General features: G+C 40.7%; 1 protein-coding gene across 5 annotated transcripts in view; it reads left to right on the top strand.

The window, feature by feature from the left end:
• Positions 1–27,114, top strand: part of RPIA (ribose 5-phosphate isomerase A) — a 54,626-nt gene that overhangs the window by 14,187 nt on the left and 13,325 nt on the right. For 2 of the 5 annotated variants that reach the window (XM_005575340.5, XM_065526825.2), the window contains exons 4-7: positions 21,545–21,604; positions 23,744–23,808; positions 24,862–24,930; positions 25,718–25,859. In XM_005575340.5, coding sequence (XP_005575397.1) covers positions 21,545–21,604; positions 23,744–23,808; positions 24,862–24,930; positions 25,718–25,859 — 336 coding nt within the window. Of the gene's footprint in view, positions 1–12,868; positions 13,084–14,999; positions 15,162–21,544; positions 21,605–23,743; positions 23,809–24,861; positions 24,931–25,717; positions 26,230–27,114 lie in introns of all 5 variants that reach the window. The other 3 variants (XM_074011291.1, XM_074011290.1, XR_012422070.1) reach the window with 3 other exon arrangements.

The raw sequence follows: 27,114 nt of genomic DNA, 5'->3' as shown, positions 1-27,114 counted from the left end.
GGGATCAAACAAATGAGGGGGTGTTAGTAGAAATTCAGTCATCATGCAGGAAAATACAAAAAAGGTATATGCAGAAGAAATTCATTGTGAGTTCAGGCCTGGCCTGGTAATTTGGGCAATGTTATCTAGTCAGGTCTTGTCTGCTTCCCATCCTCAGAGGTGTCAGGAATCTTAGAGATCTTTAATTGGAGGTCTCCAGTGGACTTATAAGTTCATTTAGTTGTTGGAGCTTTCTTTAAATGAGAAATGTGGATCCAGGTTCAGCCTTCAAGTTTTGCTGCACAGCAATTAGTTAACAATACCTGATGGAGTCCTTTCCAGTGAGGTTCAGGTGAGTCTTTTAGTTGGTGTCGTTTCCAATAAAAAAAGGTCCTTTGGCTAGACATTATGGTATTTAAGAGCTTTGTCTCCCAGGAGTACACTGTAAAAAGAATCTTTTATTAATTTCTTTTGGAGAAGGAAGTTTAGTTAAGCCTTGACAATAACTGAGTATAGCACCTTTCAATAAAGTTGTTTCATATAAATTGTTATCATGTTTCATAGGTTGACTTGTAATTATCTCGTAATTGATGTTATCCAAGAAAAGTTGCTCTTGGGTTAAGCAAAATCAGTGGAAGAGCCTTTGGCCCAGTATGAAAAGCTTTTGTTAATTTTGCTAGCTGGGTCTTTATTATTCCATTTATTTGTTCCACCAATCTAGAAGACTAAGGATGGTATACACAATGAAAATGTTGGAAAATGGGCCAGATTTTACAAACTGAGTGGACTATCTTTCTAGTAAAATGAATTCTTCTATCGCTATGTAATTTGGAAGGAATTCCCCAAGAGGGAATTATCTGCTTCGATGATATTTTCCTCCTGTGTGTGCCATGACTTCTGCAAGGAAATGTTTCAACTCAGTGAGAGAACATACAAATCATAACCAGGACCTATTTATAATCCTGGGCTGGAGGTAATTGGATAAAATCCACTTGCTAGATATCAAAAGGTCTGGTGGGCAAAGGAAAATGCCGTTGATATCCATGAAGAGGCTGTCCTGGATTATGTTTAGGACAAACTGCACATTTAACATAAGACTTATAAGTGATTGTGGGTGACTGTTTCCAGTAATACTGTTTTTTCTTAGGCAGTCATTTTCTGAGGTCCCTAGTGAGTGAGCTGACAGAAATGTTGTGATACAGGAAATTGAAATAAATTCCAAAGACAAAACAAGTCTGTTGTTGAGTCCATACTATAATTTGCAAGTGGGGGAAAGGTGTGTCTCCTTTGTTAGCCATATCTGCTTTTCCTTCTCTGAACCCTTTTCTTGAGCCACTTGGAGTTCCTTTTCAATGGAGCTCATTAAAAAAAAAATAGCCACCTGTGTAGTTTCATCTGATATTAGTGTTAGAGCAGCCTTTGGCTGCTGCATCAACAAAATACTTTTTCTTGGAAGGGCTGAATTTGGAGTGTCCAAGAATCTTAATAATCGCCTCTTTTTTTCCTGGGAATTCCTTAGTAGGGGGCTCTAAGTTCTGCCTTGTCCTGGGGGTCTAAACTACTGAAGGGTCTCCCTTTGGGTCAGGATTTTCTCTAAAAGGTGCTATCAAAACTTCTGTGGGTGGAGGAGGGAATAAGGAACATCTGATCTGGGCAAAGTAGTTCTTTTTTTTTTTTTTTTTTTTTTTTTGAGACAGGGTCTTGCTCTGTCACCCAGGCTGGAGTATAGTGGCATGAGCACAGCTCACTGCAGCCTCGGCCTCCTGGGCTCAAGCGATCCTCCTGCCTCAGCCTCCTGAGTAGCTGGGACTACAGGCACATGCCACCATGCCCAGCTTTTAAAAAATTTTTTGTACAGATGATGTCTCACTATGTTGTGCAGGCTGGTCTCGAACTCCTGGGCTCAAGTGATCCACCCACCTCAGCCTCCCAAAGTGCTGAGGTTACAGGTGTGAGCCACTGTGCCCAGCCAAGGCAGTTCTGAAAGCAAAGAATAAGAGGGCTGAAGGAGCAGTTGGAGGGGAGGAGGTGAGACAGTAGGAACGTGAGACAATTTTTTCAGTCAAGGAACAGTTTCCAGGATCTTGTGGTTCACCTCCTGTATGGAAGCAATTTTATCATTACTTCTTTTAGAAACGTTTAAAAACCATTGTAGTAACTATCCCATTCTTTGTGTTTAATTTTTAAGCCACTCCTTCCAGTTGTGCACATAAATAATTCAATTTTGGGGTGTTGAATGAGCCCCATTTTGGCCAAGTTAAGCTAATTTAATTTTCAGTGATGTTGGTTCAAGGAGTCAAAAAATTTATAAGATAAGGTGCCATAATTTTTAGTCACAAGCCTAGCTGGTATCTTGGAAGATGGTAACTCTCCTTCAGTAGCTTCAACTTCAGATGTCTTGTTTTAAATGTCTCTCCTCCCTTCTCTCTTGTCTGCACCAGATTAGGAATGTGTTCAGGGTCAAAAATGTGTTGCTTATGAGCTTCTCTCCTCAGGCTCTTACCCCTATGTTGGTCTGCTCTCTTAGGTGTTTCAGGAGAAACTCGCCTGCTATAGCAGCGAGGTGCCCTGAACGCTAGGTGACCAGCCTATTATGAGAGTTCCCTGGAGGAGCTATTACAACTTAGGTGTTTTTCTGTTGATTTTAAAGCCCTTTGGAACCACTGCATGTCATGAGGAATCTCCTCTGACCCTTCCACAGGATTGTTTGTCACCTAAAAATACCTGCGATTCGGGCTGGTGGGTGCAAGTATCCTTTATATTCGGAGCAATTTTATCTCTATTGCTCTTATATAGAATGTAAAGGATTGGTGCAGACAAAGGAGCTTTTGAAAAGAAAAACACTCAGCTAGTCAAAGCAACCACCTCAAGGTGGTCAAGCAATAGGTTGGTTTTATACGTTTTAGGGAAACAAGACATCAATCAGTACGTGTAACGTGCTTTGGTTCAGTCTGGAAAGGTGGGGCAACTTGAAGCTCGAGGGCAGAGTTGGGGCTTCCAGGTCATAGCTGCATTCAAAGATTTTCTGGCTGACAGTTGGTTGAAATAATTATTATCTAAAGACCTGGAATCAATAGAAGGGAATGTTTGGGTGAAGATAATGGGTTATGGAGACCAAGATTGTTACTTATGCAGATGAAGCTTTTAGGTAGCAGGTGTCAGAATAGATTGTAAATGTTTCATATCAGACTTAAAAAGTGCCAGACTCTTAATTAATTCTCCCCTGCGTCAAGGAAAAGACCTGGAAAGGGAAGGGGATTCTTTACAGAATGTAGATTTTTTTCCTCTACAGGAGACAGCTTTACTGGGCTATTTCAAAATATGTCAAAGAAATACATTTTAGGGTAAAATACAGTTTCTTTCAGGACGTGCTGTCATGTGATTCTATACTAGAATCAGATTGGAATTTGGTGTCTTATTGCTACAAATAGTTTGTTTTGTTCATCTTAAGATCTGTTTTAGCTGGGAGTGGTGAGGTGTGAGGATTGTTTGAGCTCAGTTTGAGACCAGCCTGGGCAACATAGTGAGACTCTATTTCTAAAAAAAGATTAAGAACAAAAATCTGTTTTAATGTTAATGGTTGTCAGTTGTGCCTGAATTCCAAAGGGAAGATGGTATAATGAGGCATATCTGACTCCCCTTTCCCATCATGACCTGAACTTGATTTTCAGGTTTTCTTTGGAACTCCCCTGACTGAGAGTAGGGGTCCATCAGTCAGTTGGGAGGCATAGAATTTTGTTTTTGGTTTACAATGTATATAGGGTAAAAAGTTACCCAGTATGCAGGTGTCTCAGGATCTGGAGAGAAATGATTGATTCTCTCCTGCATTTATGCTTCATCTGATAGGCAAGAAGGTTACAGTCAGCGAATGTTAGTGAAATGTTTGACAAATTCCAGCCTTGCAAGTGAGAGTTCATCTTTAATTTATAGGCCTGGTTTCTTTTACCTGTGTATTCAACCTGCAGCCATCTTGAGCTGCTTTTAAAATTCTTTCAGATTTTCTTTTTCTGACAACTTTAGGTAATTGTAATTCGGAATGGATAAATGGAAGATGAACATTTGCTTATTCTTTACCTTGCTCTCACAGTTCATCCTCCCTCTCCTCTCCTAATTGTCCCAGTACAGTTACATTTTAGTTAGATTTTACTTGTTTTTTTACAGAATTGTAACTTCAAGAACCACACAGTGTTTTATGTATGATTACTTTTCCTTGCCTGCCCAATATTTTGTTTTCCCCAAAGTGGTGAAATCTGTTTTATCCAGCACAGTGGGCATCCCACTCCATCAATTTCATCTGCTTTGTGAAGGCTCTCTGTGTCGTCCAGGATGGTCAACTGCAAGCTGCTCTACTTGGCTGCACTCTTGGGGTCTCCCTTCACAGTCAGGAAATTTCCTTCTCTTTTGTCTTGTTTTAGATTGCCCTTGCTGCTGCTGCTGCTACTGCTGCTGCTTTTTTTTTGAGACAGAGTCTCACTCTGTCGTCAGGCTGGAGTGCAGTGGTGCAATTTCGGCTGACTGCAACCTCCACCTCCCGGATTTCAAGTGATTCTCTGCCTCAGCCTCCCAAGTAGCTGGGGCTACAGGCGCCTGCCACCATGCCCAGCTAATATTTTATTTTTAGTAGAGACGGGGTTTCACCATGTTGGCCAGGATAGTCTCGACCTCCTGACCTCGTGATCCACCTGCCTCGGCCTCCCAAAGTGCTGGGATTACAGGCGTGAATCACCGTGCCCAGCCCTTCTTTCTTCTTCCTTCTTCTTCCTTCTTCCTCCTTCTTCCTCCTTCTTCCTCCTTCTTCCTCCTTCTTCCTCCTTCTTCCTCCTTCTACCTCCTTCTCCTTTTTTCTTCTTTCTTCTCCTTTCTTGTTCTTTCTTCTTCTTTCTTCTTTGTTCTTTCTTTTTTTTTAAAGATGGTGTCTTGCTCTTGTCACCCAGGCTGGAGTGCAATGGCGTGATCTCAGCTCACTGCAACCTCCGCCTCCTGGGTTCAAGCGATTCTCCTGCCTTAGCCTCCCGAGTAGCTGGGAGTACAGGTGCCCGCCACAATGACCAGCTGATTTTTTTGTATTTTTAGTAGAGATGAGGTTTCACTATGTTGGCCATGACATTTTGGATGTCTGAATATATATATATATATATATATTTTTTTTTCTCAAGCTACGAGTAGGACCTTTTTTTTTTTTTTTTTTTTTCTTGACACAGTGTCTTCTCACTGTCACCCATGCTGGAGTGCAGTGGTGCAATCTCGGTTCACTGCAGCCTTGACCCCTTGGCCTCTAGCCATCCTCCCACCTCAGCCTCCTGAGTAGCTGGAATACAAATGTGTGCCTCCACACCTGGCTAAGAAAATATCTTTATGCGACTTTTCCTCAGTCAATCATTTGACTCTGTAGAACACTATGTTAAATACTTTCTTAGGAATTTTGTAGGCATTTCTCTGTTGTCTTCTGGTTTTTAATTTGCTGTTGAGGAAGTAGATACCCTTCTGATTTGTGATCCTTTGTGTGAAGTCTGTTTTTAATTCTCAGAGGACTCACATAACCTTTTGTTATCATGTTTTTCTCCAGCATTTTGAAAACACCATGATGTGTGTCTTGGTGTGGATCTGTTTTCATCCAGTGTACTGGGCACTTGCTGGGACAGCTCATCGTCTCTGCAGTTTTGGGAATATTTTCCCTATTATTTATTTCATTTTTCTTCCTGCTGTTTTTTTCTGGTTCATCTTTCTGGGACCTTCTTGTGACTTTGGTGTTTGTGGACAGTCTTATTTTGTCCCTTTGCTTCACTTTTAGCTTTGTCTTTTTCTGACCCTTTTACTGAGCTTTCTTTGTTCTCATGTGTTTAGTTTTTAACTGCCCTTTTTTGTTTTCTGAAAATTTTTCTTAGTAGGATCTTGTTTTTGTTTTATGGTTCATTTTTTTTTTCTTCAGTTTCTTCTTTGAGGATGTTAATGATTTTTGTTTAAGGGACTTCTTCTTGTACAAGTTTCCTCAGTTGTTTTTTCCAGTTCATGGGAGATACACTTCACAGTAAAATTCACTCCTTTTAAATATAATTTTTAGTTTTGACAAGCACAGTCATGTAACAACCAACACAATGAAAATATTGTTGGATTGTTTGATCTTTTGTTCCCTATCTGCTAATTTCTTGTTTTTTTTTTTTTGTTTGTTTTTGTTTTTTTTAAGACAGAGTCTCATTCTGACGTCCAGGATGGAGTGCAGTGGTACGATCTGGGCTCACTGCAACCTCCACGTCCTGGATTCAAGTGATTCTCTTGTCTCAGCCTCCAAGTAGATGGGAATACAGGCACCTGCCACCATACCTGGCTAATTTTTTTGTGTTTTTAGTAGAGACAGGGTTTCCCCATGTTGGCCAGGCTGGTCCCAAACTCCTGGCCTCAACTGATCTGCCCGCCTTGGCCTCCCAAAGTGCTGGGATTACAGGTGTGAGCCACTGTACCTGGCCCCTGTCTGCTCCTTTGAAGAGTGCTGGGCTACCTGATTGTCGGCCAGCTCTCAGGATGAGGATTGTCTGTCAGGTCATTACGTTGGGGAACTCTTGATGTCAGATCATTTGTCTTTCCTCTGGCTGGTCAGATGTCCTAGAGAAGGCTGCCCCATTTCTTTTTGGGAGGGGTATGCATGGCTACCCATGGCCTGGGAGTCAAGTAGGTAAAGAGGACTGGAAAATGTCTGTCAGTAGTCTGGATGTAAACTTGCTTTTAATCCTCTTGTTTTCAATACAATACCTGTGGTAGATGAGAGAAAGTGCCTACAACATTTTGCAGCATCTCCTGAACCTGGGCATGAACATGTGACTTGTTTGTCAGCCACCAAGTTCTGGGATAGCTGCTGTGCAGCAGTAGCTCACCGATAGGGTACCCTTGTCCTCAAATGTGCTTGGCCACCCAGTCCTAAGACCAATGTTTGACCTTCTCTAGAGAATCAGCATGCTGTTTTGGGAGTACAGAGGGAGGATTAGAGGTATAACAAGTTTTAGATTAGCCTTTCAACCAGTCTTCTCTTTGTTTTACTCCTACTGTAACCACAATAGGTTCGTCACTTAATGCACACAGCAAATCAATACACAGAGACACTGGGTTGTAGCAGAGAAAGATTTAACCCTGGGGCCACCAATCAGGGATACAAGAGGAATCCTCAAATCCATCTCCCTGAGTAGTTGGGGGCTGAGGATTTTAAGGGTTTTAGAATGGGTTGAAGTGTGGAGATGATTGGAAAGAGTGCAGGTTGAAGTCAAGGGACAGGAGATGAAGAAACAGTATTCTCATGCTGATTTTGTTCCTCTTAGGGGGGAAGAGGAGCTTCAAACGAGTTGATGTCAACTATTCAGCTGGAATTCAGGATCTGAAAAAATCATAAGCAATTCTTAAAAGCCTTATGATTCTAATTAATGTCAGAGATCCCATCTATAAGAACACTGGGGGATGCAATTAATTCTTAAAAGCCCATGACTCTAATGTCAGAAATTCTATTTATAGGAACAGTGAAGATACAAGTGATCAGTGTCTAGAGCTACATGACTTTTGGTTACAAGGAAGTGGGCCAAAGTGCAGCCTGATTAATGCTTAATTATAACTATATTTTTGTTCAGAATTCATGTTAACCCTGTGAGGTTGGCTTCACATCCTGAAGTTGAAAATATCACTGCTTCCTGAAACTTTTGGGAGGTTCTGTGGTATTTTAGTTACTTCTTAGCTTTCTTTAGTACTGGCCTAGGTTTTTTGTTTCTTATTCCTGCATTTACCGTTGTCCATCAGTATTCCAGCTTTTAAAATTTGTTGCTATTTTCTCCTCTTTGGTGAGGTTTATGCCTTTAACAAAAAAATCCTTTATTGTAGTTTCAGAGAGGTTTTGAGAAGGAGCTGTGAAAGAAAAATAAATCTTGGGCCCCCAAATCACTAAGCCAAGGGAAAAGTCAAGCTGGGAACTATGTCAGGCAAACCTGCCTCCCGTTTGCTTTCTAAATAAGATAGCTACAAAATTAAAAAGGTACATACCTCCCTCAAAATTTGCCTACAAGGAGATTCCTTGTGGACAAAAGACAGAACTCAAAGTAATCCCTCTGAGACTCACCTGAGACAAATCCATATCTGATTGCTTCCTCTACCCTATTGTTTATGTAAAAATGCAGATATTGAGCTAGACGAAATGGTGTATTCAGTGGATGGCGGCTGGAGAACTCAAAAGAATGCAGTCTTTTGTCTATTATCTACTTGTGACCCAGAAGACCCCTTCACCACCTCAAGTTGTCCTGCCTTATCAGACTGAACCTAGGTACATCTGATACATATTGATTGATGTCTCATGTCTCCCTAAAATGTGTAAAAGCAAGCTGTACCCTGACCACCTTGAGGCACATGTCAGGACCTTCTGAGTTTCTGTCATAGGCACATCCTTAACCTTGGCAAAATAAACTTTCTACATTGATTGCGACTTGTCTCAGATACCTTTTGGTTTACAGAGCTGAGCTAAATGCAGGTGTTCAAACTGCCATCTTTACCTGGAAGTTTGATCCTGTGTTTTTAAGACAGCACTCTTCACCTAACTGTGTTTTATGGTGACAATTGATAACAGTGTATACAGACTGGAAAATGCTGGCCCATTCCAGTTAATTGGGTGGAGGAGTCATTGAGAATTCACAGGGCCTTTTAAAATTCACTTGTTCAGGTTACTTTTTGTCCCACTCAAACATAAACTTATTTTTGTGTTAAGTTTAGCCAGATACAGTCTCCGGAAATGGTTGAAAGGAAGTCAGAATATTTTGTGGGGGCCAAGAGAAAACTTCCCCTTTGCCCTCTGAAGATTCACTGAAAATTACTGACAAAAGGCATACAAATGTGTTTGATCATTGTTTTAATGTGGCACAAGTGCCTTCAGCATGAAGATCCAAAGATCAGAGGAAACTCTTCATTTTTATGCTTGGGTTCATCAAAGTATGAACAGCCGTGTAGAGATACGATTGGACAAAAAGGATATGATTTAATGCTAGTAGATACCAGCTGAGTTGAGAAACCCAGCAAGACCCTCGGTTTAGATCCTTCCCGATCTCTGCAGCACTCCTTCCTTCTTGGTATGGGGCAGGGCCGTCTTTGGAATGGGGGTCTTATGACCTACAGTCAAACAAAGATAGGTGAGATAATTTCTTTATGTCCAGTTTTGGCATAGAAAGATGAGGGAGGGAGGAGGTTAGAGTAATATTGTTAAATTTTGTGAACCCCCAAAATGTGAGATAAGTCTCAGATAATTTAGAAAGTTTATATTGCCAAAGTTTAGGACACATGCCTGTGATACACTTCCGGAGGTCCTGATGACATGTGCCCAAGGTGGTCAGAGCACAGTTTGGTTTTATACATTTTAGGGAGACATGAGCCATCAGTCAACATATGCAAGATGAACATTGGTTTGGTCTGGAAAGGCGGGACAACTCGAAGCAAAGGCGGGAAGACTTGAAGCAGGGAGGGAGCTTCCAGGTCATAGGCAGGTAAGAGACAAATGGTTGCATTCTTTTGAGTTTCTGATTAGCCTTTCCAAAAGAGGCAAGCACATAGCATTTATCTCAGTGAGCAGAGGGGTGACTCAATCGAATGAGAGACAGGTTTGCCCTAAGCATTTCCCAGCTTGAGTGACTTTGGGGCCCCAGATTTATTTTCCTTTCACATTTCCCCACTTTCTTTTAAAAAATCTTTTGGAGAAAGCATTTTAGAAGAAAATGAGTTTCTGGTTTCAGGTTTCTTCTGATCTCTCTTGGCTGGGATTGTTTATTCCTAGACAGGTAGGTCCTGAGTTTTTAGGAAAGTTCATTTTTAGCAGGTCGTGAAGTCTCATGTCCTATGAAGAGTAAATAGGGGGAGGAAGGGAGAAAAGCAACAACAAACAAAAGAACAATCCTGGAAAACTGATGTAGGCCACATTGCTCTAAAGTCCATACATTAGTAGACAGGTATGAAAGTGGCTTATGTATGTAAATAGGTTGCTGTTGTTTTCTTCTAAAGTTTAAGTTTTCTAGCTTCAGTTTGCAGGGCTTAATGAAAGCACAGTTCACTTTTCAGTGACTCCAAATTTGGAACAGTGGGGAAAAAAGAAGGGGGAAAAAAAAAAAGCCTGAAGACATTATTTTGTAGGGTTGTAGCCAAGGAAAATTAGGATTTGGTTCAAGTTGTAGAAAATAGTAAAATTGAAAAAATGTAGGCAAGACTGGAATGTAACAACAGGTGTGCTGTAGTTTTTGAAACAATTTTTCTCTAGTTTCCCATTTTTACTAAAGACAAATCATGGTAGGACTGATTTGCATTATTTTACTTGGCCTTATTATTTGTATACAGTGCAGCAAGAATGATAATTACTTTTTTTACATAGGCTTTTAAATTGGCTTTAATGGAACTTTGTTCCATAGAAGGAATCTCAGATAAGACTCCTTTTTTTGAGCCGAGCCCATCCATTGTGGATTTGTACCATCAAATACCTATGAGCTGGGTGAATTCCTTTCCTCTTGAGGTTCCAAGATAAACTTGGGCCTCCTGGGCCTGTCAGAAAGTGACATTCTTTACTTACCACAGGTCAGGAACCCTGTACTGGGACTGTGTAGACAAAGGTATAAGTTTTTCCAACGGCCTTTTATTGACTCCATAAGTCAGTTTGATTTCTTTATGGAAGACACACCATTCAGGTTAAAGTGTTGGTAAAATAAGCAGTTTATTTAATTGTGCCCCATTACAAATACAGATTCTTATTGCACTTATGCAAATAACTGTATTGTCATAAGGTAAGAGGAGTCACCAATACTCCACAAATTTTGTAGAAATCAGGTAGAGAAAAACAGGTATGCCCCAAATTTGGTTCATAACAGTATACTTTACTAAATTGTTAAAAGCTTAAAAGAAGTTTTTGACTCTGAAAAATAAAAGGATCAGCAACGTCTTAAGCAAAACGTTAAAAAGATTACTTCAGACTTCTATTAGTTTAGTCCATGCAGTTAATTCCTGTTCTGCTTGATATTCATGAATATTTCAGCTCTCTGAGTCCTGAAAGTTTTTTCTTTATTCTGATGTTACAATCTCCAAAGTTATGAGAAACTTCTATTCAAGAGCACCTGTTAAGAGTTTTATAGCTCATTATAAAGCCACCTTCTAAAGAGTACTAAACAAGACAACAGTTGTCACAGATGACAAAAAGTTTTAGGGCAGCCATAGTCAAAGACACAATTGAGAAGGAAATTTGTTACCTCTGTGGCACATAGTAATTTAACATAACAATTATAATTATTACTGATAACATATATTAAGTCATATCAGAATTATAGGAGTTTCCCATAATTTTGGAACACATACTAATAACATTTATACAAATACAGCCCAGAGAAAAGCAAACACTATTTCATAAATGACAATGCTTCCTGTATAATTTTTATACCAAATAAGCCAAATTATGTCATTGGATTTTAGGGAACCTGGTATCTTAAAGATTTAATTAGGTCAGAAAAAGACATAATTTATAATTTGATTTTGGAAATATTGTCAAATATCAAACGTTTAAAACACTTGATATCACAAAAGAGGATCACAGGTCATTGTAAAATAAGTCATTCATTTAACCAAAGTGATAACCTAAGGATTTAAAAAAAAAAAAAAAAAAGTTAAAAACCTTTATTTTTTAAAAGAGGAAACTTAATTTTCCAAACAATAAGCCCTAATAAAAACATGAAGCTAATTAGTTTTCCAAAATTTATAAACAATTTATAACATTTTAATCTTGAACATAAGATATTACTTCCATAAGCCTTTTATAAACTTTATAACCTTTATTAAGGAGTCGGTTAATGCCTCAAGATAACCTTGCTCATCTGACACAGGTGCCCATATGCTGGTCTTGCATCAGTGTGCTTTTGACATTAATGATTTATTTATAGTGAAACTGAACTTATTTTATCTCTCAGAATTGGCTCTGACAATCTCACACACCCACCTCTTCCATGATAGTCCTTGTCCTTGAGGAGTTGAATAGCTTTAATTTCTGGCCTGTGTCTCAGTAATGAAGTTTATTTTGATTGACATCTTATATGGGATCTGATGATGAGGCTTTAATTGCTGTCAGTATTTAAGATTTCACAAGACTTGGTATCCTTTTCAGACTCAGGAGTCAAAGCCCTGTAACTTAATATTACAAGAACTTTAAAAGCACATACAAAAAGATACATGGATGTAATAACCTTAATTAAAAAAAAAATTAGTCTCAGTTTTTTTCCTAAGCAAACCAAAACTTAATGCCATAGGAATTATTTCCATAAAACGTAAAATCTGTTAGGCCAGTTACAGAATATTATGTTGGAAGAAAACATTTCCTTTAGACCTTTAAGAAATTATTGTTAGCATCAGGCCACAACAAATAGAACTTGAGGGGAAAAAAACTTATATGAGCTGAAAATGAGTTGGAGAGCATTACTTTGCTCCTTTTAAAAGGGGAGAGAAAACTGAAAATGGTGAGATGCAATAAATGTCAAACTTCTAAAACAAAATTTAAAAAATTTAAATTATTTTAAAATACGTTATTAAATATATTTTAAATATATATTATTTAAATATATAGAAATATATTTAATAGTTATGAGATACCATCTCACACTGGTTAGAATGGCTATCATTAAAAAGTCAGGAAACAACAGATGCTAGAGAGGATGTGGAGAAATAGGAACGCTTTTACATTGTTGGTAGGAGTGTAAATTAGTTCAACCATTGTGGAAGACAGTGTGGCAATTCCTCAAGGATCTAGAACCAGAAATGCCATTTCACCCTGCAATCCCATTACTGGGAATATACCCCAAGGATTATAAATCATTGTACTATAAAGACACATTCTCATGTATGTTTATTGCAGCACTATTCACAGTAGCAAAGACTTGGAACCAACCCAAATGCCCATCAATGATAGACTGGATGAAGAAAATGTGGCACATATACACCATGGAATACTATGCAGCCATAAAAAAGGATGAGTTCATGTCCTTTGCACGGACATGGATGAAGCTGGAAACCATCATTCTTAGCGAACTAACACAAGAACAGAAAACCAAACACTGCTTGTTCTCATTCGTAAGTGGGAGTTGAACAATGAAAACACATGGACACAGGGAGGGGAACATCACACACTGGGGCCTGTCAGTGGGTGAGGGGCTAGGAGAGGAATAGCATTAGGAGAAATAGCCGATGTAGATGATGGGTTGATGGGTGCAGCAAACCACCATGCCATGTATATACCTATGTAACAAACCTGCACGTTCTGCACATGTATTCCAGAGCTTTAAGTATAATAAAAAAAGAAAAACATTTAATAATTATACTTTAATATACATAAATTTATTAATTTTATTAATGTAATTATATTTTATAAATATATTAATTATATTAATATAATTGTATTTTAATATAATTAGTATAACTAATATATAATACAACATATTAGTATATTTTATTACTATAATTAATATATGTTAATATATAATAAATATGTTTTTTATATCTATTATATATATATATATACACACACACACACACACACATGCACATGTATGTTTATTGCAGCACTATTCACGATAGCAAAGACTTGGAACCAGCCCAAATGCCCATCGGTGATAGACTGGATAAAGGAAATGCGGTGCATATACACCATGGAATGCAGCCATAAGAAAGGATGAGTTCATATAATATATATTATGTAATTATAATTATGTATTGAAACATGATTATGTATTAATAACATTAAATATATCTTTACATATATTTATTTTAAAGCATAATTAAAATCTCTAATTATTAAGAGTAAATCCCTTAAGAAATCAATCCCTTACTGTTCTAATAAATTCTTTAGTATATAAATGGCTTTTTAAAATAGCAAACCCAATCTCCAGAAAGACCATTATCATTTTCCTTTATTTATAGACAGCTTGATCATGTAAAAAAATTTTTTTTTAATCCTTTTATTGTGCCTTAGACTCCTCATGACATGCTTGGACTTTCTGGTTTGTCCTGAACATACCTCTTTCTTAAACAACCAGTCATATTATTCTAGGTCCAAATTAATCATACAAGATTTTTTCTCATATAAAATTATTTCTCTTTAAGCTTTTTCACCAAAAAAAAACCCTTTATTTCTATAGCTTTCTTTACATCTCTCTTATTTTGTGGTTTCTTTTACCTTGTTTTATACATAACCTTTAAAAAAGCTTTGAATCAGACAAAAAGTGTTCACCTTTTTAAGGGCACTTTTTTTAGAAAGAATGTTTTCCTACAATATATTTTTATTGGAAAATATCCAAATAATGAAATATCTATAATTTAATATAACTTTTGATTCTAAATTATGACAAGTTTGTATACAAGTATTTGTCGCATTACATTGACTTAATTGTTTATCTAGATTATGAAAAGTTTTGTAGTCATTAAAGTTATAAAACTCTCCATTGCAAAATTCTGAGACAGTGAAGAAGATAGGACCTAACTGACTCTATCTTGCTTCTGCCTTTATGCTGTCCTTGTTCATTACTGGTCTTTGGGAGGAATTTAGTTTGTAATTTAGCTTTGAAACAAAGACAATAACAGTTCTTTGTCTGGTCTGCCATTATACAAGCCATGGTCAAATCCTTTCTGTACTGTACAAAGTAATCTCTGGTACCCCACAGCCAAAGAGTTCAGGTCACGCAATACAGGAAAACAGAGCTTTAGACCTAAGAAGAATCTGCACATGACTCTTGAAACTCCACAGGGAAAACAGAACACCCCAACTGTGGTGAGTGGCACCTTTGTTCTGAATTCTTTAAAGGAGTTCAAGTCATTATAAACATCTAGACTTTTTTTGGTACTGCAGATGGCAAAGGGGGAAGGAGAAGTATAGAGTGGAAGAAAAGTAAACGAAAGAACTTTTTTTTTTTTTTTTTTTTTTTTAAAGACAGGAAGCAAACACAAACCAAGTGCATAGTTTTTTTGTTTGTTTGTTTTTCCCTCTTTTGCAGCTGCGAGGAACTTTAGCCAAAGTAGAAAGGGTTTGTTACTGATAATTTGGAATTCTTACTTGGATTTGATCAAGTCAGGTAGAGTTGGTCAAATCTGTTGGGAGAAGACTGCAACAAACAACAACAAAAACGCTGGCAGTATGAACACTGAGTGCTCTAATGGTAAGGAGAAATTAAAACCAACTGGTTGTTAAACTTTAGACAAGATAAAACTTCAATTCAACTACTTACCTAGGGATGGGTTTCAGGCTAAAGACTGCTTTCTACTGCCCTAGAAGCAGGAGGAAAAAAAAACAAAAGAACTTGAACTCATATTCCCTGCTGGGAGCGAGGTCAAACTCCATAAAGGAGTTACCTGCCTTCCATCGTCATGGAAACAGGAAATCTTGCCTGCCTTGCCTTCCTTGCTGGAAGCAAGTAAAACTCCAAAAAAAAAAAAAAAAAAAAAGAGGGGTGAGTTGTACAGCAAAACAAACTTTAGATTTTTGACCAGATTTGGGGAGATCAGGGATTCTCGGGAGGGTGTACTCCCAGACCTCAGCAAATTGTCCTGTTGGTTTGAGCCATAAAATTAGCTCATGCTGGTCCCAGGCACTGATAGGAGATTTGTCAAAGGTCAGGGGCACCTCCACTCAGAATCCTCTGTGGTTACCAAAATGTCAACCCTGAAAATCTGAGACAGGTTTCAGTTAATTTAGAAAGTTTATATTGCCAAAGTTGGGGGCACGTGGTTGTGACACGCCTCAGGAGGTCCTGATGACATGTGGCCAAGGTGGTCAGAGCACAGTTTGGTTTTGTATATTTCAGGGAGACATGAGGTGTTAATCAGTATATGCAAGATGAACATTGGTTTGGTCTGGAAAGGTGGGACAACTCAAGCAAAGGCGGGAGGACTTGAAGCTGGAAGGGGGCTTCCAGCTCATAGTATATAAGAGACACATGGTTGCATTCTTTTGAGCATCTAATTAGCCTTTCCAAAGGAGGCAATCAGATATGCGTTTATCACAGTGAGCAGAGGGATGACTTTGAATAGAATGGGAGGCAGGTTTGCCCTAAGCAATTCCCAGCTGGAGTGGTTATGGGGCCTCAAGATTTATTTTCCTTTCACAGTTTTATGTGTGGCTTTGGGGAAAGGGAAAAGGAAAGTGGTTGTGGTTTCTGTGACCTGCCTTGGGGAGGAGGGATTCTAGTTTCTATGGCTATCCTCAGGGGAGCATGAGGGGCCAGAGTCAGGAGGGCAGAATAAATTGAAAGGAACTTTTGCTTCTGAAGATATTTCTTTCTTTTTTCTTTCTTTTCTTTCTTTCTTTTTTTGTTTTATTTTGTTTTGTTTTTTTTGAAACAGAGTCTCACTCTGTCACCCACGCTGGAGTGCAGTGGTGTGATCTTGGCTCACTTCAACCTCCACCTCCCAGGTTCAAGTGATTCTTATGCTTCAGCCTCCCTAGTAGATGAGATTACAAACATACGGCACCACACCCAGCTAATTTTTTTGTATTTTTAGTAGTAGAGATGGGATTTCACCATGTTGGCCAGGCTAATCTCGAACTCCCAACCTCAGGTGATCCACCCACCTGGGCCTCCCAAAGTGCTGGGATTATAGGAGTGAACCACCATGCCCGGCAGCTCCCGAGGATGTTTCTGAGGCTTTTATTTTGGGGTATCCTGAGCCCCAACAGTTTCATGCCCTACTTTTTAAATAAGTAAACCTGTAGGGATTTAAATGATTTTGGTGGATTTGGTGGATTAAAATTAAAGGCCTTTAATTTTAAAGATAGAAGGTAAAGAAGAAGGTAAAGCACTTGAAAGCCAGAACTGGTTTAAACCAAAAACAGCGTTTATTGCTCACTCTGTCTTCGGTTCTACCTTGATTGGGTAGTAGAAGGGAAAATGTTTACGCTTCTACTATGTAAGCACCACAGAACCTGAAAACCACATTTCGTGAAATAATAGAACTACATTTTCAGGTTTTATTGTCAAATTAAGGGAAAACAGAAGTACCGTTAGCCTGCCAAGTGCCACTGTCCCTAATCACAAGAGACATTTAGAGGTACCAGCTGTGGGGTTTGCTTCTTGTCTTTCTTCAGAATCACAAGCTAATCATTAGCTTTTCTGCTCCTTGCACTTTCCCGAGCTCTGGCCAGAAGTGCAGGCAGGGGTGTTTACATGCTCCAGAAACCTTTTTCCTTGCCTGTTAGAAGCTTCTGGTGTCTAGCAGTTGCAAATCTCAGTGGAGCACCAGAGGCTGCATATGCTCACTGAGCCAGTAGTGGGTCAAAACCCTCATGCTGTTTGTTAAACTCCATGCATCAGTTTGCCAAGGCTGCCATAACAGGGTTCTACAGACTGAGTAGCTTAAAAAAACCCAGAAATGTATTGTCTGAGAGTTCTGGAGGCTAGAACTCCGAGATGCAGGTGTTGGCAGAATTGGTTCTCTGAGACTGTGAAGGAGAATCTGTTCTGTGCCTTCCTCCTAACTCTCTCGGTGGGTTGCTGATATCCTTTGGTGTTCCTTGGCTTGTAGGTCCATCCCCCTGATCTCTGCCTGCATGTTCACATGTTGTTCTCCCTGTGGGCCTATTTGTTTCTGTGTCAAAATTTCCGCTTTTAATAAGGACACCAGTTACATTGATTTAGAGCTTACTCCAATGGCCTCATTTGAATTTGATTACCTCTCTAAAGATCCTGTCTCCATAAAACGTCCCATTCTGAAGTACTTCAGTTGTCCATTTTAACAAACTGGCAGAATTTCTGAGACCCGTGTTGTGAATTGGGGCACAGAACTGTTTTAAGGGAGTACAGATGTTCCTCTTGTGTTGTTGCTTATTGTCTGTTGGGGAAAATGGGAGAGTCTCAGGGCTTGCAGAGGTTGAGCGTGGAGTGTGGGGGTATGCAGGGGAATCACAGAGGGCCTCCCAGCTGCAGATATAGACAGTGCTTACCAACCAGGCCGTTTTCATGTGCCAGGCTTTGGTCAGATACTAGGCTGGGTGGCCGGTGGTTGTGGTGAGGAGGCGTAGCTCAGTTGGTTGTGGTGATCATTTAAGGCAAGCTTGTCCAACCTGTGGCGCAAGATGGCTTTGAATGTGGTCCAACACAAGTTCATAAACTTTCTTAAAACATTGAGTTGTTTTGTGATTTTTTTTTTTTTTAAGCTCATCAGCTATTGGTAGTGTTAGTGTATTTTATGTGTGGCCCAAGACAATTCTTCCAGTGTGATCCAGGGAAACCAAAAGGCTGGACACCCCTGATTTAAGGTATATACATTTATATAAGACTATAGAGGCCCTTGTGCATGGAGAGTGTGTGTTACTATCTTCAGTGTCTGGTGTGGTGCCTGGCACTCCACAAATGTTCAAAGAATTAATGCTACATTCACGTATGCAATATTTTATAAGTATATGGTAGAGAAGCAGTGGAGATAATGTGCCTTTTAGGGGAAGGAGAGCCAACTCCTTGTCTAGGACACGACACCTATTTTTAAAATGTCCTTATCAGTTAGCAGTGTGGTTTTTGTTTGTTTGTTTTGTTTTTGAGACAGAGTATTGCTCTGTCGCCCAGGCTGGAGTGCATTGGCACTATCTCGGCTCACTGCCACCCTCCACCTCCTGGTCTCAGGTGATCCTCCTGCCTCAGCCTCCTGAGTAGCTGGGATTACAGGTACACACCATGATGCCCAGCTAATTTTTGTATTTTTAGTAGAGACGGGGTTTCACCATGTTGGTCAGGCTGGTCTTGAACTCCTGGCCTCAACTGATCCACCTACCTTGGCCTCCGAAGGTGCTGGGATTACAGGCATGAGCCACCGTGCATGGCTGTTAGCGAAGCGATGTGTTAATGATTGGTTTAATACCCCGTGTGTGTGTGTGTGTGCGCGCGCGCACGCACGTGTGCATGCGTGTGTGTATGTATGCGCGCTTGCGTGCGTATGTGTGTGTGAGGGAGAGAGAGAAGCGTGCCACTCTGCAGCCTTACCCCTGCCCTCCTTCTGCAGCATTCTTTATAAACTAATTTCAGAGGTGTCATGTCATCACCTCCGCTTTGTGCCATTGGTCACTCACACAGACCAGTTCTGGGACAGTGGGAAGTGATGACCCAAAGGGATGAATATCAGGAGGTGAGGATTATTGGGGCCATCTAAGAGGTCACTTTCCAATGTTTTTATAGTCTCAGATCTGAAGTTAGGATGGTTTCTCTAATACTACTTTTACTTTTTTGAACTTTAAAGTTCAGGGGTACATGTGCAGGTTTGTTATATAGGTAAACTTGTGTCGTGGGGGTTTGTTGTACAGATTATTTTGTCACGGAGATATTAAGCCTAGTACCCATTAGTTATTTTCCCTGATCCTCTCCTTCCTCCCACCCTCCACCCTCTGTCCTTCAGTCAGCCCCAGTGTGTATTGTTGCGCTGTATTAGCTCCCACTTATAAGTGAGAACATGTGGTATTTGGTTTTCTGTTCCTGCGCTAGTTTGCTAAGGATAATGGCCTCTGGCTCCATCCATGTTCCTGAAAAGGACATGATCTCTCTTTCTTTTTGTTTTTAATGACAGCATAGTTCTAATAGTACTTTTGGAGAAATCTAAGAATTAAGAAATAATCTAGCAATACTATTTTTGCTGTTTTCCTTTACAGTATATATTTCTCTTTAGTAAGTACAAAATCATAAGTGTGTTTTTGAACTTGCTTATTCAGCCAGCATTTTATTTTAGCTTTTTATTATGGAAAATTTCAAAGTTTAGAAAGGAGGGAGAACTATAAAATTAACTTCCATGTACTCAGCACCCAGTTTCAATAATTATCAATTCACAGCCAATCCTGTTTCATCCATACCTAAATATCCCCCGACTCTTGTTATTTAGAAACAAATTCCAGGCATAATATTATTTCATTGTATATATTTCATATGTCTCTCTGAAAAATAGGGAGTCTTTTAAACATCACAATACTAAAAAAAAAAAAAAAGCAATAATTTCTAATAACATCAATACTTTTTAATAACATCATATCTGGGGTTCAGAGTTTTTTTATTGTCTTATCCTTTAAAAATATATTTTTTAGTTTGTTTGAATTTGGCTCCAACATTACAATTTTCAAGATCTTTATGTTTTAGTCTTAGAGTCTTAGGATTTTAGATTAGAAAGTTGACTTTGGTCATTTCATCTGTCCCTACCTTTTTATAGATGAGAAAAATTGCCAAGGGTCACAGAGCTGGCTCATTTAAGATTGGAACCTGGACCTTCTGATTCTTAATCTCAGGTGCTTTTTGTTTTAAGAAACGTTTGGTTTCTGTGCATTATAAACAATGACATGAACATAAACCCACATCGCTAGGACTTGGGCATTCAAACATGAAGTTTTGAGGTTCCTTTATTCCAGCTACGAATCCTGCTCAGAGCCATGTGTTGGCTGTAACCAGTGTTCTCCCCTTTTGTCACCTTTTTAAAAAGATTAGCTCTGGGCTGGGCGCGGTGGCTCAAGCCTGTAATCCCAGCACTTTGGGAGGCCGAGACGGGCGGATCACGAGGTCAGGAGATCGAGACCATCCTGGCTAACACGGTGAAACCCCGTCTCTACTAAAAATACAAAAAACTAGCCGGGCGAGGTGGCGGGCGCCTGTAGTCCCAGCTACTCAGGAGGCTGAGGCAGGAGAATGGAGCAAACCCGGGAGGCGGAGCTTGCAGTGAGCTGAGATCCGGCCACTGCACTCCAGCCCGGGCTACAGAGCAAGACTCCGTCTCAAAAACAAAAAAAAAGATTAGCTCTGAAGCATGACTATAAAGTCAGTGGTGCTGACTTTTTACAAACATCCTAAATCTCTCCCAGTCTAGTGTGCTAAATTTGCTGATTTCCTCACTTAGTCTTTTTGGTTTCTGGCATTTTTAAGTGTATATTTTCTGTTTCTCATATTTACTTAACGGTGTGGGCTGGAAATCACTCCGTGTCCATTCATAGTGATCTTCCTCAGTCTGTTTTTATACCATTGGATTGTTTTAAAAGCTTTTCTAAAATGTTATGGATTTGGTTCTACGTTAGGAACTTTTTGTCGCACTTGTTTTGCCAGAAGCTTTAGGATGCCATGGCATTCTCTTTCGTCACAAGTCCCTGATGAGGAGCTCTTAGCTTCGCATTGGAACAGGGTCTTTGCTGCACTGAGGAGGAACTCTTAGCTTCGCATTGGAACAGGGTCTTTGCTGCACTGAGGAGGAACTCTTAGCTTCGCATTGGAACAGGGTCTTTGCTGCACTGAGGAGGAACTCTTAGCTTCGCATTGGAACAGGGTCTTTGCTGCCCTGAGGAGGAGCTCTTAGCTTCGCATTGGAACAGGGTCTTTGCTGCGCTGTTTGCCTTTGTCCAGCTCCCAGGTTGGATCAGCAGTTAGTTTTGCCATCCATGGGGCTAGATCTCCTACCTCTTGGAGGGCCATGCTGGGCTTTGGGAGTGAGCTTGGGCAGGACTTGGGACACTTAAATCCAGAAGAATTCTGAGAATCCTTGCCATGAACTCAGGTAAATATTTGTGATTGCTCTTCCCTGTCCCCCGCAGGCCCGCCAGCTCATCCTGCAGTATGGCTTGACCCTCAGTGACCTGGATCGACACCCAGAGGTAAGATTGCCACTCAGAGGCAGACCACTGAGTATTTCTCTCTGCTTTTTTGTGGCTGTCACTTGTTCGTGAGCTCCAGATACCTTGTCAAATCTGGGGAAGATGTCAGTTAGTTGTACCAAGTTTTCTCCTGGGACCTTGAGTATTAATTTTGGCTGAGGTCACAAGTGCCGAGGTGGTTCCTTTCCACCACGTTCCTTGTGGTTTAACCCCGAGGGCTCAGTGTGAATGTAGTGAAGGGAAGTGGGCAAGCCCAGGGCTGCATCCTAGGGCTTCCTGAGGTCTTTGTGCAGAGATATAAGAGTGAGCCAGCTGCTGGAGCTTGCCACTAAGTAGAAATAAGGAAGAATCATCTGAGGCAGCCATGGACATTTGAAAACATTAAAATTAAGTTTTGTGGTAAAGACTAACACGGGGCAGTCCAGGGGAGACTGACGTTGATGAGGGTGAGCAGCATCACACACCGTAGCTGGCATTTTTTGAGTCTTTATTATGTACCAGCTTTTGTGCTGAGTGCTGTACCTGTATTAAACTTTCATCTCCAGTATTCGTGAAGATAGGATACCATAATTTTCCCATTTTATAGATGTGAAAAAGGCACAGAGAGGGTAAGTCATATGGCTAATGCCACAGTTTTTAAGTGGCAGAATCAGAATTTGAACTCAGGCACATCTATTCTAGACTAATGCTAGTTTGAGTTTTTTGGGAAGAGGTAAAGTTTGAATTGCGCTCTAAAGGCCAGGTGGCAAGGGCAGGAGAGAACATTCCAGAGGGTGGTAGATGGGAACCACAGGAACAGCTCCACATGGGCAAATGGACACTGCTCAGACTGGCTGGGGTGATAGGACAGAGTGAGTGTACTGCGTTGGTGCATAGTGGGGAGAGGGAAAGCAAAGCTGGATAGGAAAAGTGGGGTGGTTTTGAGGCACCTGGAAAACCAGGCGGGGGGTTGAGACTTGATGGTGATCTAGTAGCCCATGTTTCTGTCATACACATGGGCCTCACAGGGGTTAGTAAGAACTATGGGAAGGACTTGGAGATTTCCGTGGGCAGAGCCAGGGGCACAGGCTGATCATGTGTTCAGCAGCTGTGAAGAGAGTGGTTTGGGCTGAAGGTGGGCCTGGAGCCCAGACAGAAAAAGTTGCCACTTTCCATACCCCTGAGAATTGCCACAGTGCAGCCTGACTCGGGTTAGTGCAGGCTTGCGGAGAGCAGTGCTGACTGTAACTTCAGACAAAGGCTGGAGTCTGTAAAATCCTGGAAGCAAGCATGACCCATATGGACCTGTATTTTTTATACCTGTGCCATGCCAGCCATGCCAGGCAACTTAGTAACTGCACCATGAATAGAATTTGTACCCTGCATACTGCTTGCTGTCTTTAAAAATATACTTGGGGTTCCTACATTGTCCATGCAGATACCATGAGTGGTGAGAAATGTGTAACTTTCTTGATTTTGATTTTTGAAAGCTAGATGAACCCATTTGCCCCCCAACCGCTTTAGGGGCTTGTGGTGGAGCTTCCTAATAGAGGGAGCAGGCAAGCCCAGACAAGTGGGGTCTTAGTGGCAATGTCCCAGATAATTTCCAGTTCGGGAACACGTCAACTTTCTTACGTATCTCTTCATTTGATGTTGCTCACAGTACAGAGAATTCTGAATCCGGTTTTTTTTTTGTTTTTTGTTTTTTGCACTTTCCCACCCCCAGTGGAATTTAGTAGCACAGATATTACTGTATTGACCCTTTGGTTGGACAAGACTCATTGTAATATCTAAGATTTTTTATTCCCCCACCGAAAACCAATTTTTGCCTCTTGGGGGAGGTGATAGCACCCACACTGAGAACATATGTTCTAAATAGTGCCAGGTTGTCCACAGGGAAGCCCATCAATGAGAAAAGGGAACATAGTCTTGTGGGTAAGAACTGTACCCTGGTTAGAGTCCCAAGTCCTGTGCTGTTTCCCTTTGATCCTAGTGGAGCACCTTAATCTCTTGTAGCTCAATTTCTTGATTTGTTAAATGGGAGTACTGGAATTAGCTAATAGGGCTGCTGAGTATCTGAGGAGCTATTGCATGCTCGGGCAATTAGCACAGAGCCTCCCCTCAAGTGGTTTTTGTATCTTTCCTTTCCCCCCGATGCAGATCGACCTTGCCATCGATGGTGCTGATGAAGTAGATGCTGATCTCAATCTCATCAAGGGCGGCGGGTGAGTGTGGTGGGGGCTTCTGTGCTAAAGAGTATCTGCCAGTTAATCCTTAGCAAAGCAAGATGGATACAGAATAAACAAATTGCCACTGTGACGTATGCAAGTTTGGCTTTCTCCTGGGATATTAATAGCATATGGCCTTGGACCCAACTCAGCATTTCTGGTCATTAGCAGCAATTTAGTGACGAGGAACCTGCGCCTCTTTAGTGAGATCATTCATCATAATGGATTCCCTGTGGATCTGTGTTCTTTTGTTGATTCAGACTTTAAAAACGTAAGACCATATCAAAATAATATTGGCTAGATTATTAGGTCTGTGGGCACCAGTGTGTGACTTTTGCTTTGAAGCTGTGCTTACCTCTGTGAGCAGTTAGGGATATTATTTGTTCCTTTGGAAGACATTAATTGGGTATTTCTTAAGTGCTGATTTGGGGAGTGGTAGAAATGGTGAGTTGAAAAAGGTGAAATCCTGTTCTGCTGGCTCTTATAATCAAGCAGACTATGGAGTGATGTGGCATTTGTTTAAAATCACACTTTACTGTTTATTAGATTTCCTTATGTGTTATTTAATCATGTCAACTGCAGATGTGAGATAATTTAGCTGCTGAACCGTAGAGGTAGACCTGGACCCAAATCTGCTGATTCAGTGCTCTGGGCTGTCTCCACTTCATCACCCTCATTGGCAAATAGTCGATTGGGCAGGTTGTTCAAAGCATGCCCTCAGCTTCTAGACCCTCCCATTCATGCCATGTCCAGATGACGTCTCCCTGTACACAATGCTTCCTCTCAGATGCATTTGGATGGAATTATGCCTGGCCTGAATGGGAACCTTGTCTGCTTTCTAGGTTTCTTTCAGACACAGGGTAATGTTTCTAGAGTCCATTTACTAGGAGCAGCATGATGGGACTGGGGATGTCCCTTTGAAAATTAAAAGTTAAGTTTCTTTTTAAGTGCCAGGATTGAGTGGATTTGGGATTCCTGTATGTGACCTTAGTTCCCAAACTGAGATTTTTGTCTTACTCCTGTGTTCCTTTGCTTCCTTCCTATCTGCAGAGGCTGCCTGACCCAGGAGAAGATTGTGGCTGGCTATGCTAGTCGCTTCATCGTGATCGCTGATTTCAGGTAGTTTCTGGTGTCTGAACTGCCAACTAAGGAGGTAGATTGGAGCCCTAGGCCTCATCCTCATTTTTGTGAAGGGGGAAATGGAGAGCTGCAGGGACTCTCTGACTTTCTGAGACTGATTGCTAGGACTTAGTACAGTGTCTGGGAGACTTTATGTTCTGCTTCTAGGCTGAAGGTAGATGTTGCTAATCACACCACTGTTATCTGCAGCCAGGATCTCTAGCATTATTTCACGTGTTCAGTGGAACGGGGAAACAGCTTTTCACCCTGTTAGCAGATCGTGCTCTCATGTGTCATGTCACTCACTGGATCCTCACAGGGAGCCTCAGGGTGTGCCCTGCCCACGGGCAGTGACTCAGCATGCCCTGCTTCTTCTCAGGTCAGGGTTTGCCGCAGGTGACTGGTGTCATTGATAGTCTTTGGCCAGGCTCTCAGATGAGCATCTGAGAGGAATCTGGTCAAAAGCACTGTGCTGAGCATGTTAATTTCAAATATGTGCATGTGTGTATTTGCTTGTGAAATGTAGCCACAGGATGAGCATAAATATTAAACACCTACATACCTACAAGCCAGCAATATCAGATTTTAACATTTTTGTCATATGTATTTCAAATAGCTCTTTTCCTATATAGTGAAACAGCTAATTCATTTGAAGCCCTGTGTATACTGCCTCTGATCACTTTCCTTGCCTTCCTACCATCTAATTAACCCTATTCCTGAATTTGGTGTTTGCCTGTACTATTGAACTTATTTACTTTTATTTCACTTTTTGACTCCTCCTTTCCAGGAAAGATTCGAAGAATCTCGGGGATCAGTGGCACAAGGGAATCCCCATCGAAGTCATCCCAATGGCCTATGTCCCAGTGAGCCGAGCTGTGAGCCAGAAGTTTGGGGGCGTGGTTGAACTTCGAATGGCTGTCAACAAGGCTGTGAGTGGCCTGGTTGGGCCGGGAGTGTCCTGGGTGCACTCAGGTTTTCAGTGTGGTGTGCTCCCTTCTGTTCCAGTTAGGTTCTCTGTGCCTCCACCAGGCAATTGGCTTTTATTTATTTTTAATTGATGTGTTTGTTTATTTTCAGAGAGCTGGCCCTGTTAGTTTCTGCATTCAAACTCTTGTAGACAAGACCACACTTAATACAGTGCATCTCCTTTGTACAGATAGGGGAATGATTCTTTCTCTGTGCCTCACGTTCTGACATCCCACAGGTGATCTGACCTTTGTGCCTGAGGCCTGGAACACCCTGATTGGCAGCTGTGAAACACTGGCTTTGGGAACCCGTTTGAAGCAGAAAGTTTTTTAGGTTCCACGGTGTAACTTCTTTTCTCCCTCTTCTTTCCTCTCATTCTGTGGTTAAATGTGACAAGAAGTAGAATTTCCTGGGTTGTGTGAACTCTTCCCCAGGAACACACTCCAGATGGTCCAGATTTTTCATGTTTCTCTTTAGCTTCTAAAGTGGATTGCACAGAACTTTTCCCTCTTTTTGTACTTAAATAAGCAAGCAAAGAGCAATCCAGAAGCTAACCCCAGTTACATGTGTAACTACATAAACACTTTGGAGGACAGCGAAAAGATCTGTCACCCTACCCCGATACATTTTTATTTTAATATACTTTGTCCCCGGTGTTTCTGTGACTTTTAAAAAAACCGTAGTTCTATTCCTAGTGGTTGTACGGTGCTCTGACTGACGTTCATATTGTTGGCGCGTGAAAGAAATGCAGCACGAAATGGAGAAGTCGTTCGACCTTGACCCTGTCAGAGTTCTTATTTGAAAGCCACGTTGCTGCTAGTGTTCTTATTGTCTTTTGGATTCTGTTTCTTGCCCTTTTTCTTATTGGCCCAGTAGTAACTTAAGGAAGCAGATAAGAACAATAAATTTTGGACTAAAGGAAGTAAGAACAATGAACCAGAAATCAGATAGGAATGTGGTGATAATTGTGACATGTTCACATAGTCATAGTGGGAGCTCATGTGAGTAAAAATAGCTTGATACATTTGTTAAGAGGCTTGTATTCTCTCTCTACAAAGACTACAATCTAAGTCTGATTTCAAAGCCCCTGCTTATTACCACTTCACAGCACACCTTCTAAGAAAGCATAAAGTGGGAGCTGGTTAAAATGCATACATGTCTTTTGTTGTCCCCTCTACTTTCCTGTCCTTCTCTGCCTACCTGTATCTGCATCCTTGT

Source organism: Macaca fascicularis, chromosome 13 (genome assembly GCF_037993035.2).
Source record: "Macaca fascicularis isolate 582-1 chromosome 13, T2T-MFA8v1.1".
NCBI classification, from domain to species: Eukaryota; Metazoa; Chordata; class Mammalia; order Primates; family Cercopithecidae; genus Macaca; species Macaca fascicularis.
This window is presented reverse-complemented; position numbering and strand designations above follow the sequence as displayed.